Here is a 13,773-nt window from a genome sequence, read left to right on the forward strand (position 1 = left end):
CCGAAGCCCTTCTTCCAAGGGGATGTTTTAAATAACGACGGAGCCGAGGATGGCCTGACATGCAAAGGGCTGAAGGGAGGGGCGCAGAAATGCGAGCCTTCCTCGCGATCACCCCGAGCTGCCACTCGGGACCACCCCGAGCTGCCACTCGGGACCCCTCCATGTCTCTCTGCGCGCTGTAATACAACACCCGCGCTGTCACTCAGCACCCCTCGCTCCATCGCACAACATCCAGTCCCCGAGCATCCCATGGCCCAGGGACTCCACTCCCTTTTCTCTCGCGCCCCTGGCTCAGAGAAAACACCCCACTCTCCAGCAGTTAGAGCGGCCAAACAGCACCCCCTGGTGGCCTACTTGGACCCCTTGATTAGCACCCTGGCCTATGGCGGTCCTGAGGCGGTTGGACGGTACTGGGCAGGGTCGTGCCTGAGGTTCCTTGTTGACCACGTGTACCAAGGCTGCCTGTGAGTACATCTGCGCTCCAGCTGAACAACCCCCTGGAAGGCCAGATGCCCGAAGGACTTAAGACGCGCAGACCGGGCTTGCCCTAGGGCAGGGTGACCAGCGTCCCGGATTTGCCAGGACATTCCCAGGGTTTCAGCAGGTGTTCCCGCAGATTTCAGCACATTTGGCTCAAGTTCCGGCTTCCAGAGAGGGATCGACTGAAACCGAGGGCGGCGCATTTTTGTATGTTCCAAAGCAGGAATAGTTAGCAGGAAACAATGTAATTAACAGGTGTGATAGGAGGTTTGAAAATTGCACATTAGTTATTTCCTCAGTGCCTCGTCTGTTTTTGTAGGTTGATAGGCGCGGTCATTCTGTACCCCATAATGATGAGAACTTGAAGACCTTCTATTTTAATTAAATGTCACAGGTTTTGTGTTTTTTTTTAAATATCTGGTCACCCTACAAAGGATGGCAAGAAAGGGACGACACAGTAAATAATACAGAATAAACTCAATGTCCAACCAGTGTTACAGCTTCACAGCGAACCCTACCTTCTATAACCTGCGAATAAGAGGCGCTTGTACTTATGGCAATGATACAGTAAAGAGCAGCAGGTGCCTCCAGCTTGTGATTTGCAGAGTGCTGATATGTTCAAAAAGAGCTTCTAGGCGCTAAGGCCTCTGCCGGCACGAATCAGGAGAACGGAAATGAAAACACTGAAATAATCAGATGCCACAGCTAGATCTGACTAACGAAGCAGGTTTTGAGATTTATTAAGAATCTCTAATGATCAGATGTTGCACGCAGTTCGACAGGAAGTGTATTCCATGGCTCAGCTCAGCTCCCACCTCTTCCGGAAGTACATAAAAGGAGGTGGATGATCTCAGAGGCCTGGCAGGACAGTATAAAGAAAACAGTTCTGTAAAGTGATCGGGGCAGAATTATGGACAGGTCAGTGAACATGATCCGGGTTTTAAATTGGATTCCGTGTCTCACAGGCTGCCATGGCGGTTCCTTCAACTGGAAGACATAGGACAATGTCTCGGCAGATTAAGAAGCGTCTCCTGGCCTTCGAATTCTAGACCAACTCGACGCTCCTAATTTACTTATCAGGCGAGCCTAGGAAGAGTGGGCTCGAGTAATCCAGTCTGGAAGTTTTAAGAGCAAGGATCAGAGAGTTTTTTGCGGGTAGAGGCAAGAAAAACAAGAGCTTGCACAGAATTTTTGGTAGGTCGAGGCAGGTGAAGGGTAGCACTAAAATCTGGCGTTCAGCATGCACCACAGAAGAGCGGGGGCGAGGGAGCCTGTCGGTGTCTAGGACACGCTGATGTGCGTCCTAGACACCGGTGGGAATAGGCGGAGCAAAGGCGGGACAAACGCGTGCCTTTGCCCAATCGCGTGCCATATATATTTTTTTTAAAAGCACGCTAAAGCCAATGGTGGGCCGCGACAGCAAAACCACACGCACGAGTGTGTGGTTAGCTTTCTGAAGCCCGTACAAGAGGTCTCGCGCTGCACGAGCAATTCTACGCACTGCAATGCTGCGCACCGCAACGCAGGCGCGAGACCTAAAAAAATCCCTGGTGACTAGTGTGCTTTCTGCCCCCGGGAGTGGGGACAGGTCGGGGGCTATTGCTCCCATCTTCCTCCAAGGGAGGCAGAAAGGTTGTGACAATTTTGGGGGAGGGGGATTGGCATGCTCATTTTGGGCAGCCGCCACCCCTAAATATGACCTAAAAATAAATTGCTGGTGCCCAATGCGCTTTCTGCCCCCCGGGGGAAGAGACTGGGGGCTTTTTCCCTTATCTGCTCCCCAGTGGCAGCAGAAAGACTGAATATGCCTAAATGTAATTGGAGGGGGGAGCAAAGGCCCTTGCCCAAGGGACCGCTCCCCCCTCCCTGGTGTCCAGTGGGCAGAACCCTGCTTGGGGATCGCCCTCCTGAGGTGACCCCTTTCCAATGATACCTCTCCTGTCTTTCAATGTGCTCGGAGTGCTGAGATAGCCCCACAAGCATGTAAAAAGTGAAACTGGCTCATTTCAGTTTCAATTTCACTGAAATGTTGTCAGAGCAACGTGTGTGCTGATCGTCATTTCAGGAAAACCAACTAAACTGCCTCAGGAGCTGGGGAAGGCTGTTTAGGGGGCATGAGAATCCTTCTGGTGTCTGCACCAGAGGAATTCCCTGTGCATTGGCATCGGACGCGAGGAAGCCATCCGATGCACATGAGCTCTTTTGCGTCAGACGGCTCTCGCACGTTTGATGCATGGAAGGGGTTAAATATTGTTAAGGACTAGGCTACTAACTTATACTGTTAAATACAATGGAGAATTTGAGACTTGGAACAGGTAATCATTAGCTCATTTCATCACTCTAAGCAACAGATTAATTGAAAACCCCATATAAACAGTAACTTGTGAGTGTTGCGTTGGGCTGGTGAAAAAAGTATAGCTGCATCACAATACCGTACAGCAATACTGCGTGCAGAAAATGTAAGGTTGCGACCCATGACAAAACAGATTTCACTGGAATAAGAATATTACGGGTGTCTTCTACCGTATGATGTCACCAGACGTAAAACCCAATCCGATATCAAATGATCACTCTGGAATCCTCATTGGTGGAGAATGTCCATGATGCAGAATCTGGTACAGGGAACTGCACTAATTTCGTTGGCTTACCCCACTAAATGAACAGTAAAGAATGAACATGAAGGATATTTTTACCTGTGGTAAGAACTTGGGACATATTAGGGAATTATATTATAGTCTGGGATTGAAAGAACAAAACTAAACACATCTATTGGTTGTAGGAAATAAACTGATAAGAATCAATATTGTACAATAAAACCACTAACCTGTAACTGAAGAACACCCCTTTCCTCTGGGATGTGTGCCCATTTGCCCTTTATGTTGCTCTTTTGCCTTTTGTTTCATTAGCAGAAAAAGCTGGGCTGGTGATTTTGGCGGCCATGCTTCTGAACTCACAAAACAGAAGTTTTTTCCTCGTACCTCTGCAGCAGGGGCACTATGAGGCACTGAAAAAAAGAGAATGTGACATTAATTGAGTAAATTGATTAAATCAATATCACCCCCCCCCCCCTCCCCCCGTTGCCCTGCTCGCCTGCAGGCAGAACACCCAGCTGTTAGCCAATGCTGCACATCCTTTACAAACGCCGAGTTGGAGGAATGCCGATAATGTCACGGGTTTAGGGAACAGGGAACATTTCCTCGCTCTTCCACCCCTCTGAGTTTTTTCTCCTGGGTGCTGGTGGGCCTCTCTGCCAGACTCTATACCTCCTCCCCTCCGGTTGCCATCACGGTCCCATCGCACTACTGTCACATAGCTGCCAAGGTTTCAGATTGGTATGTGTGACATTTTCATAATTTCAGTGTAATTGTGAGTGACATTTCAAGGACTATGAGTGACACTTTCTCGCACGCAAAATTAAGTAATGAAGACGAGGGAAAAATACAGATATGTAAATTACACTCATTTGAGCAACAAAAAACGAAGAGCTTAAAACTGCTGAAAAGCACCAGAAATGGAAGGCCAATAACTGAAGACAGACTGCGTGATTGCAGTTCTCAGTAACAGAGGGAAGTCAGGCACTGCAGCTGCTGAGAAGATGAATTCATTGATCGGATCATTCATGACCGCACACTAGCCTAAAAAGCAAATCTTACAGCATAGCGCGTGCAACTAGGAGATATACCATCACTAGTCTCACAGCAGGCTGGGTCATCTCATTTCCTTGAAAGGCTGCTCCACTTCACCTGGGGTGGACACAGAGCACTGCAGCCACACCCCTGCTCTCACAACACAACTGGAGGGCAAGGGAAGGGGTTAGAGCTTGCAGGCCCCGTGCCAGGAGACGGTGAAATGCTCCAGGAGGAGGGACTGCTGAGGCTCGGGTTGGCACCTGGCCGGTTTCCTACCAGCACCACTGGTATTTTGATGTACGGGCTGGCACAAAAATAAGCAAAATCACGAAGAAGTATTTTATACATTATCTCTACATACTTCAAACAATAAATAGAAATAGAAAGCACTTTAAAATGTGTTCTAGAGCTACTTTAACTAATCCTGGTTAATAATTGTAGGAAACAAAGGCAGAAAGGTGATGCTATCAATAATTTTATACAATACTGTTTAAAATGATATTTCATAAGATACCCAGGACTTTCAGACTCTTAAAAACAACAATTGGCCAGTATTTTGTTGGTGGAAAGGAGACAACCCTAGCTGAGGCAAGAGCACTACAAGTACCAGACACAGGTTAGTTTAGAGTGGTGCTGTACCAGATGGAAACAGGGTGTATGTGTGCTGGGGTTTTAGGAGTCACCATAAGCAGCTCGATGTAATGAAATGTGAGGAAGACCCCGGGGTAGAAGCCCTGAATTACCCCCGACCCACTACTGAAGCCCCATGGACCCCTTACCGGCTAGAATACGAAGACCCATCTGTGCCGGAAATAAACAAAGACTTTTCCCTCCTACAGAACGCGTCCATTAACCCGGAGGAGGAAACCCTGAGAGGAGGTGGACCGGAACCCCCACGCGACCAATCCACGGCGTGGCCCAGAGGTCACGAGGAGCAGAAAAGCGGGGCAGAGAACGTCGTCAGTGTGTCACGCCGGAAGAGGAATCCAGAAGGTGAAGACTTCAGGAGCAACGCCGAGACGCTACCTGACACCGCAGGAACCAGCGAAGAAGGAACCGTCGACGAGGAAGACTGAGAGGCTCCTGAAACGTGGACTGGTGGATCCCGGAGGACGCAAAAGCCGCCACAACTCTGGAGAGTTGTGGCTTTTAGCGGTACGTGGCGGGGCAAAGGGGGAGGGAGGGAGTTGGCATTACAGGGTGGATAAAAGCACGAGAAACGTCTTGGTGGTGGCTACGCCTGTGTAATTCTGGCCTGCTCGTTTTTTCTTGCCTCGACCCTCTTGAGCACAAAACCCGCTCCGTTTTCACACAAAACCAACACCCTACCTCATAACACCCTGCCCCCACATTTAGACAAAGAAGGGACCGTCCTACGGGTGGTTCTCTGACCCTTACATTTGGGCCATTGATTCTCACAAGTGGTGTGGTGACGGTAGAAAGAATTAGTGAACACCCTGCTGACCGCTTCTTTTCCATTTGTTTTCTTTTGAGTATATTCCGGGATCACATCTACGTTCCACCGACATCCTTGACACTTGGATCCCCAACCCGGATAACCACTCCCCCAAAGAAGATTACTCACGATCCTTGTACTGAAGTGGACATCCCCGACTTCATTTGCTCCCATTTTTAACTCCTGAGTTCCTTTTCTCTTCAAATAAAAATCACATTATTCACCCTATATGGCCTCCTCGCTTCTGTTTCCAACCGTGCCTCCGACATTTGGTGTCAGAAGTGGGATCGGACGAAATGGAGGCCGTAGTAAAAAAAAGATAGCAGAAGGACAGGACCGCCTCGAGAAGATAATGGCCAGATTCCTAGAAACCGCGGAATCTCAGAGGGACGCTCTTCACAAAACTCTCACGGGACAAAGTCAAAGTCTAGAAACTACAATGGGTAAATTAGCAGAAGCACTAGGACAACCTCTGGGATACACGGCTCCTCCTTCTATAGTGGTACAGAAATATGTTCAAGGAGAAGATCCTGATTTTTGTCTCTCCAATTTTGAGAGGATGTCAAGAGCAGCTCAATGGCCGGAAGATCGCTGGGGACAATATCTTGGTCCTGTTCTCAGCGGCGAACTCCAAGCGGCATACCAGGCCGCCAATCCTCTTAAAAGCACACCTTATCCTGATGTAAAAAGATGTATCCTAGAACACCTGGGGATTGATGAAGAAACCTACAGAATGCATCTTCGTAACATCTGGGAAGGACCACACGAAAATCCCCGAGCACTCTGTTACCGTATACGGGACACAGCAGATCGTTGGCTAAAACCTCTTACTGCCTCCAAAGAGGCGATATTAGAAGAAATTTATTTGGAACAGTTCTTGTCTTCTTTACATCCCCTAATTCAGAGGTGGGTCCGCCAACACACGGATCTATCACTAGACAAAGCTGTAGAGGTGGAAACCGCCTATTTCAGAGCACAAGACTTACAGAAGGGTAGAGAAGAAACAACGTGTAAACAACCCAGTAGTTACCCTGTACGACAACCTCGACCGCAACCTAACCCCAGCAAGCCTGAGACTGTAACCATAGTACCCAGTCCTTAACCTCCTCTACCTTCCATCCCTAGACCTCCAGCCCCTGTAGGTCCCCAATGCTACCACTGTGGAACATTTGATCATATCGCAAGTTTCTGCCCTCAGAAAAAGGAAACCATGGAAGTAGGTTATACCTGAGCTCTCATGTGTTCCATAGAAGGTGAGCCCCATTTTTTTCTCTGCCAAATAGCCATTAATGGAGAACACCGAGAAGCTCTTATAGACACAGGGAGCTGTCAAACCCTGCTGAGACCACAGGTCATTCCAGGTGGACCCCCCAACTCCTACAGGAGTAGTGAATATTCAGTGTATTAATGGAGACAGTAAGTTGTATCCCATGACTAATGTTAAGATATAACACCAGCCCACTCAACCCCTGTAAACATGAAAGTTGGACTTCTCCCACATTTGCCTGAACCGGTGGTCTTGGGTACTGATTATCCACATATCCATACCCTACTGAATGAAAAGAAAACAGGTGGGGCTGACTGGAGAGAAGAAGCACCCTTCTTTAATGAGCTAGACCCCGGGTGGGTCCCCGGGAAAGATAGAAAGAGCAGGCACCAGAAAAGGAGAGAAGAGAAATAGAAACCCTGCCCTTCTGAGCAAAACTGCTTCTCCTCTTTGGGATCACGATAGGAACTTTCGTGCTGCCCAGAGGGAAGACAACACCCTCCAAGAAGCCTGGAAACAAGCGAAGGAAGAGGAGGATCCCCTGCAAGTAGGTCCCCAGTTTTTTTTACAAACAAGGGCTTATTATACAGAAAAGGGGGAAAACATCTACCTATTCAGCTCTTAGTACCCACCCCTTTTAGAGAGAAAGTCCTATATCTGGCCCATAGTCACTTGTTGGGAGGTCACTTTGGGGGGAAAAGCTTAAAAATCCATACTAGAGAGGTTTTATTGGCCCGGTATTTATCAACAGGTTAGGAAATTCTGTAGAGAGTGTGCCATCTGTCAAAAAACCAGCCAACACATTCCCCCTCGGGTTCCCCTGAAACCTTTACCCGTAATTGATGTCCCCTTTTCAAGAGTGGGAATGGATATCATCGGGCCCCTACTACCCTCCTGTAACGGTTATCGTTATGTTCTTGTCTTTGTGGACTATGCAACAAGATTCCCAGGTTTGGAAGGAGGCTGACCAGGATGATGAGAAGAGGTACCTACAGAGAAAGATTCTTCTGCCCTGGGAGACTTGCCTGAGCTGGCCAGATACTAAGATGCAGGATGACCATACCGGGCAGAGTTCTGCAAGGAGTAGAAGGAAAGCACCACTTTCAGGGACCGAGGCCCACAAAAATGACAAAACCTCTGGTGATCACTTCATTTACTGGAAGGATTGTCTCCTGGATAATGAGCATAAGGTCACTGAGCCTAGGTAAACCAGAGTGCAATAAGGCCTTCCTACTGGAGCTGCCTCATAACATTTCCTTAGCAGAACACCTGGGGGAAGCCAAAACCTTGGCGAGCCTGGCACCCTCTTTTATTGGCCCTAGATGAGGATCAAGTCTGATGCAATCTGTAGATCCTGTATGCACTGACAAGTTAGGTGAGAAGCACAAGGCTCCCCTCCAGAATTTCCCTGCGGTGGGAACATTCTTTGCGAGGGTGGGTGTGGACACTGTTGGCCCACTTGACCAAACAGCCCTAGGGAAGAGGTTTACCACTAGGTACCCTGAAGCCATACCCCTAAGAACAGTGACTGTACTCGTAGTGGACAAAGCACTGCTGAGTTTCCCAAGGATGCGGTGTCTGACAGATGGACCAACTTCATGTCAGTGTTGAATGAGTTTTGGGTTATCTATAAGTTCTCCACACCGTACCATTCCAAGACAAATTGACTTTTTGACAGATTCATTTTATGGGCTTGTATGAGCTCTTAAGACACAAATGGGAGGACTTGCCATCATGCCTGTATGCTTACAGGAAAGTACCATAGGAAGAAGTAGGCTTCAGTCCCTTTCAGCTTCTGTTTGGGAACTCTGTAAGAGGGCCTCTCAGTCTTGGGGAGGAAGGGTGAGGTAAAGGCCCCAGAAAACCCTCACAATATGTGTTGACTACATGCTAGACCTCAGAGGCAAAGTTGGAGGCCACTGAGAATTTAGAGGCCAGCCAGGAGATAATACAGCGGCTGGACCAGAAGGCCATTTTGGTTGAATATTAACCAGGCTAAAAAGTGTGGCGATGGAGCCCATGGAACTCCATGTTCTCCAGGGCCAGTGAACAGGGGTCAATGAGGTCATGAGGTTGCTCAGCTGGTGTATCTACGGACTTCGAGGAACACATTAAGGGTCCTGCATGTAAACAGACTCAAGCCACACTGAGAGGTCCTAAATCATCATGCACCATGCTCATGGTGAGAGACAGTGGTGAGGAGAGTGAACCCCTCGCAGACCTCCTGCCAACAAGAATGGAAGTAGTCTTCTTCCTACATTGACAGGTCTGCAGAGAAACTGTCACCATTGGCTGGGGATAGCTGCCTCTTTGTTCTCAATGACCCGAGCTCACCAATTGGTGCACTCATGAAATTGACACAGGTGACAGCATGAGTTCAAAAAACAGTATTTACAAATTGTACAATAAAGGGAGAGCCAGCATCAAGGAGGAGATGTGCAAGATGTTGAAACTGGGGGTGATAGAGCCCTCCAGTAGTCCCTGGTGCAGCCCAGTGGTATTGGCACCAAAATCTGCCCCACCAAATAGCACTTCAAAACTGCAGTTCTATTTGGATTAAGGAGACTGAACTCAGTCACAAAGACTAATGCACACCCCATTCCTAGAGCTGATAAGCGCATTGCCAGGCTAGGGGTTGCCAAATACCTCAGTACATTTGATAGGTATTGTCAGATTGTCCTAACTGAAGGAGGTTAGGAGAGTTCCCCTTTCTCTATACCAGAAGAGAGGAGAGAGGAGTTGGCCTAATGGCTAGGGTGGCAGACCTCGAATCTGGGGAACGGGTTTAGAGTCTTGGCATTGAAGCTGAACATCCTGTGATTCTGGGTAAATCACTTAATCTCCCCGTGCCCAACAAAAATGAATGTGTCCTTATGTAACGCAACTGGTGCTATGTAAAGCGATCTGATACCATCGGGTCAAGTTCGCGCTATATAAAATTCCGTCAAATAAAAAAATAAAAATAAAAAGAGCTCTTCCAGTTCCGGGTTATGCACTTTGGATTGAAGAACGTCACTGGCACATTCCAATGGTTGGTCAACCAGGTCCTGTCTGTGTTGGAAAACTTCAGTGCAGCCTTTCTGAACTACATTGCTGTCATCATCTCCAGCTGGGAGGACTAACTGCAGGAAGTGCTTGAGGCCCTTCCTCAGGAAGTGGTTGCGGCCCTTCCTCAGGCAGGCCTGGCTTTCAAACAAGTAAGAGCCAGGCAGGGCATTGAACTGTCGCTTACCTGGGACACCTGGTTGGTGGCCATGTACAGCTTCTCTGGCCACATATATAAATCATACTAGATTTGGAGCTTACAAAGACACAGACCCATGGGCGGTTTGAAAAGAAGTATGGGGACATTGTTGCTCCCCTGACTGAGCTGACTGCCTAAAAGCAGTTGAAGAATGTGATGTAGACCAGTGGTTCCCAAACCAGTGACTCAGGAGGACCCCCACCGAGTCACTACTGGAAACCGGGGACCCCCAAGCAATTTGTATGATTTAAATGTTAAATATTAAAACAGTCATTGGGGGAAAAACCCACAAATGTATGCACATTGAGGCACGCTACATTTAGATCAATCAATACAGACGCCAGTGCACAATCTAAAAAACATTTTTGATATGATTTAAATGTTAAATATTAAAACAGTCATTGGGGAAAAAAACACAAATGTATGCACATCAATCAAGAAAGCAGAGGCAAAATGCTCAGCAAAGGCACGATCAGACTTATTACAAACAGTTCAGAAAGTTGAAACCAAACGCATGGTAGTAGTTTCAAAGTACTCAACTAAAAGCCTCAGTTTCCAAACGTTCTATACTCAAACACTGGCAGATTTTGGCGTTGGAACCAGATTTTAAAAACATTTTTCAAGAGTATCCAAGATTTGCTTATACCAGGAGTAGGAACATTTTGGATATAGTAAAGACTACCAACAGAACAACGATGGCTTTGCAACACAAAGGGACCCAACCTTGTCACAATTGTAATAATTGTGATGCTATTATAAAAGGAACAACGATAAATCACCCACGGAGTGGGAAAGCTATTGAGTTGAAAGTTACGGCCACTTGTGACTCCAAAAACTTACTGTACTTATTGAAATGCCCTTGTGGCCTCGTTTATGTGTGAAAAACTATCAGAAAAATTAAAACGAGGTTAGTGGAACATAAAAGCAGCATCAGAAGGAATGACGAAAAATCCACTGTGGCAATACACTTTCATGAACGCAGACACAACATATCACAACTTAAATTTATGGTGTTAGAGACACTGGATAACATTGAATATATAGATTTGAACCGCAAATTACTACAGAAAGAAAATGAATGGATTTTTAAGTTGGATGCTTTAAAGCCTCATGGGCTTAATGACCGCATGGAATTCTCGTGCTACCTGTGAACACTATGCAATTACTGTAGAATGGACTTGTATGTGGAGGGACCCTGCCAGAGGTCCCGCATTACTGAAGTATATGTGATGCAGTTTTGTTCATTTATTCTTATTATACACTCGAATTGGATTATGCATGATACACCTGTTATTTTTTGTCACCTTCCATTTATCAAATTTACATGAGATCACTAATAACCCAGATTACTCACAATTGTTAACAGTAATTAATACATCTTAAAGATGGCCGCCGTCTACATGGAGGCTTATACTTTATCTAAAGTGACATTATTTATTTCTATTCGCGCGCACGCTAGGTATTCAGAACGTGATGCTTTCTTATTTATTTACTTTTATCACATGTTTACAGTTGGATTATGAGCGAGACTCCCGCTGGGTTTTGTGTTTTTTGTCATCTCACAACTAGTAGATTATTATGCAGTCATTAGCAACTCAGACTATCTTTAGGGTTACTCGTACACTCTAAGATGGCCGCCGTTCACACGGAGGTTTTTCATTTTTTTTTTTTTAGCGGGACATCATTTGTTTCCAAACGCGCGTAAGCCATGCTTTTACAAATGGCAGATTACCGTCAACACGCTTAGTATGCAACAGTTCGTGAATTCACACTACGAAACAGTTTTGCAACTAGTCCGGTAAGTAGGGATATAGTGTAAGGTTTATTTAGTTGGTTATTAGACACGTGGTAGGACATTGTAAGATAAGAGTACCGTTTTGATTATAATAACGCGCGTAACAAGCAGAGAGTGACACTGACTTTATTTTGTTCGCATAGCACCACTATATAAATCTGATTTTTTTAAATACTTCGCATGCACCACGAGTTATTATATGTTATTAGGAGATTTCAGTTGTTTAGCAGCACGCTACTTTGAATGATGATAAATGAGTACATTAATGCAATTCACAATCACCTGTGTTTTATATATGTTTCTTGTTGGTCAACGCATATACTTTAAAATGATACAGACTTTCACCTTAATAGATATATCATAGTTCATGATTATTGTTATATTGATTATACGAGTGTGGGTCCTCATTGAATTTATTGATTTTCAGATTCCCCTAATGAAGTGCCGCACGGCACGAAATGCATTGGGAGCCTATGATTATTGAATAACGGACAAAGTTGAATGTGATATACAACATTACAATTCGCAATGCAATGATATGAAATAAAAAGAAGTTTTCAATGACAATCTAATCGTGGATGTTTTATCGAAAACAAACTTTGGATTATAATTTACAAACATTTAATATCGCAGTGGCGATTCCAATTTAAAGCAGCGCCCAGAGGGTCGCCCTTTCATTGCAAAGGGCGCACTGGTGGCTTTATTTATTTTGAACACCTCTAGGACGACGAGGTGATACCTCTGAGGCACGCTACATTTAGATCAATCAATACAGACGCCAGTGCACAGTCTAAAAAACATTTTTGAAATTATTTACTTCGAGTCGCTCCATAATAGACACGGCTAGAGCTTGTTGAAAGATAACAACAAATCATCATGTCGACATATGACGATATAACAAGAATCACGGATGCACGTGCAGACACATTTGCATTTGCAGCAGAAGAGGTCACAAAAATGTATGCACTTATAGATGAAGACACCACACCCATTCTTAACAAAAAAAGCAAAGAGAACAACATCAAACAATTGCTATATCTTTTAAAACGAGAGGTAAACCAACGACTGCATGCAAGCACTTTAATAAGATATCACAGGGCACAGAGGATACCTAGAGGCCTAAGAGTTCAGTTGAAGCCTTTATTATGCAAGAATAATCAAAAGTTCGTAGAACGGTGGTATGCCGTACTGAATAAGTGCTCGTTAGATTTAATCTTACTCATCATCGAAGAACTTTCAAAGGTTTTGGAAGAGCTGAATAAAGAAATAATTCAGGCAAAGAGTGAATTACGAGAAACTTTAGAGAAGGAAGATTGGGACCAAGTGATATTGGATATCAATAAACAACTAGATAAATACAGGGAAGAGATCAACGAACGCAAGGTTCGTAAGTATAAACGGGACACGATTTATTACAAAATGGGGGAGGTTTATTCATGGGCTGAAGTCTATGCGAGGAGACGTCAAAATAAACCACAAACAAACACCTCTGAAACAGAGACATTATCGTCGGAAGGCGAATCTCGCCCCACGCAACAGAGATCAATCACAGAAACATCGTCCACACGCTCAACCACTCAAACTCCTACAAGTGGGCCTTTTTTAGAATTAGGCCAAAGAGAACCAGCAGACCCAGGCGGGGCAAAAGGAGACGAACCGTCAACCGTGCCAGTGAAGGAACCGGTAGTCAAACCCAAAAGCAGGAACAAATAATGAATGAAAATCAACTAGTGATTAATATTTATCTTATCAACTCGCCAAAAAAGAAATACAAACACTACAAAAAGGAACATCTTTTGTTCCAACGCACAACGCAAACAAACTAGAGTTTCACATCAGCCTTTTCAAACTGATACGGAATTTAAAATTACGTCATTTTTTTGAGAATGTGTTATCACCAAG

At 45.6% G+C, this 13,773-nt stretch overlaps 1 protein-coding gene across 4 annotated transcripts in view; it reads right to left on the reverse strand.

Annotated features, from left to right (window-relative positions):
• The window catches only part of MIS18BP1 (MIS18 binding protein 1), a 538,190-nt gene that overhangs the window by 493,635 nt on the left and 30,782 nt on the right, over nt 1-13,773 (reverse strand). For all 4 annotated transcript variants that reach the window (XM_078659687.1, XM_078659685.1, XM_078659686.1 and 1 more), the window contains exon 3: nt 3,305-3,484. In XM_078659687.1, coding sequence (XP_078515813.1) covers nt 3,305-3,484 — 180 coding nt within the window. The remainder of the gene's footprint in view (nt 1-3,304; nt 3,485-13,773) is intronic.

The sequence above is a fragment of the Lissotriton helveticus genome, chromosome 9 (genome assembly GCF_964261635.1).
Source record: "Lissotriton helveticus chromosome 9, aLisHel1.1, whole genome shotgun sequence".
Lineage (NCBI taxonomy): Eukaryota > Metazoa > Chordata > Amphibia > Caudata > Salamandridae > Lissotriton > Lissotriton helveticus.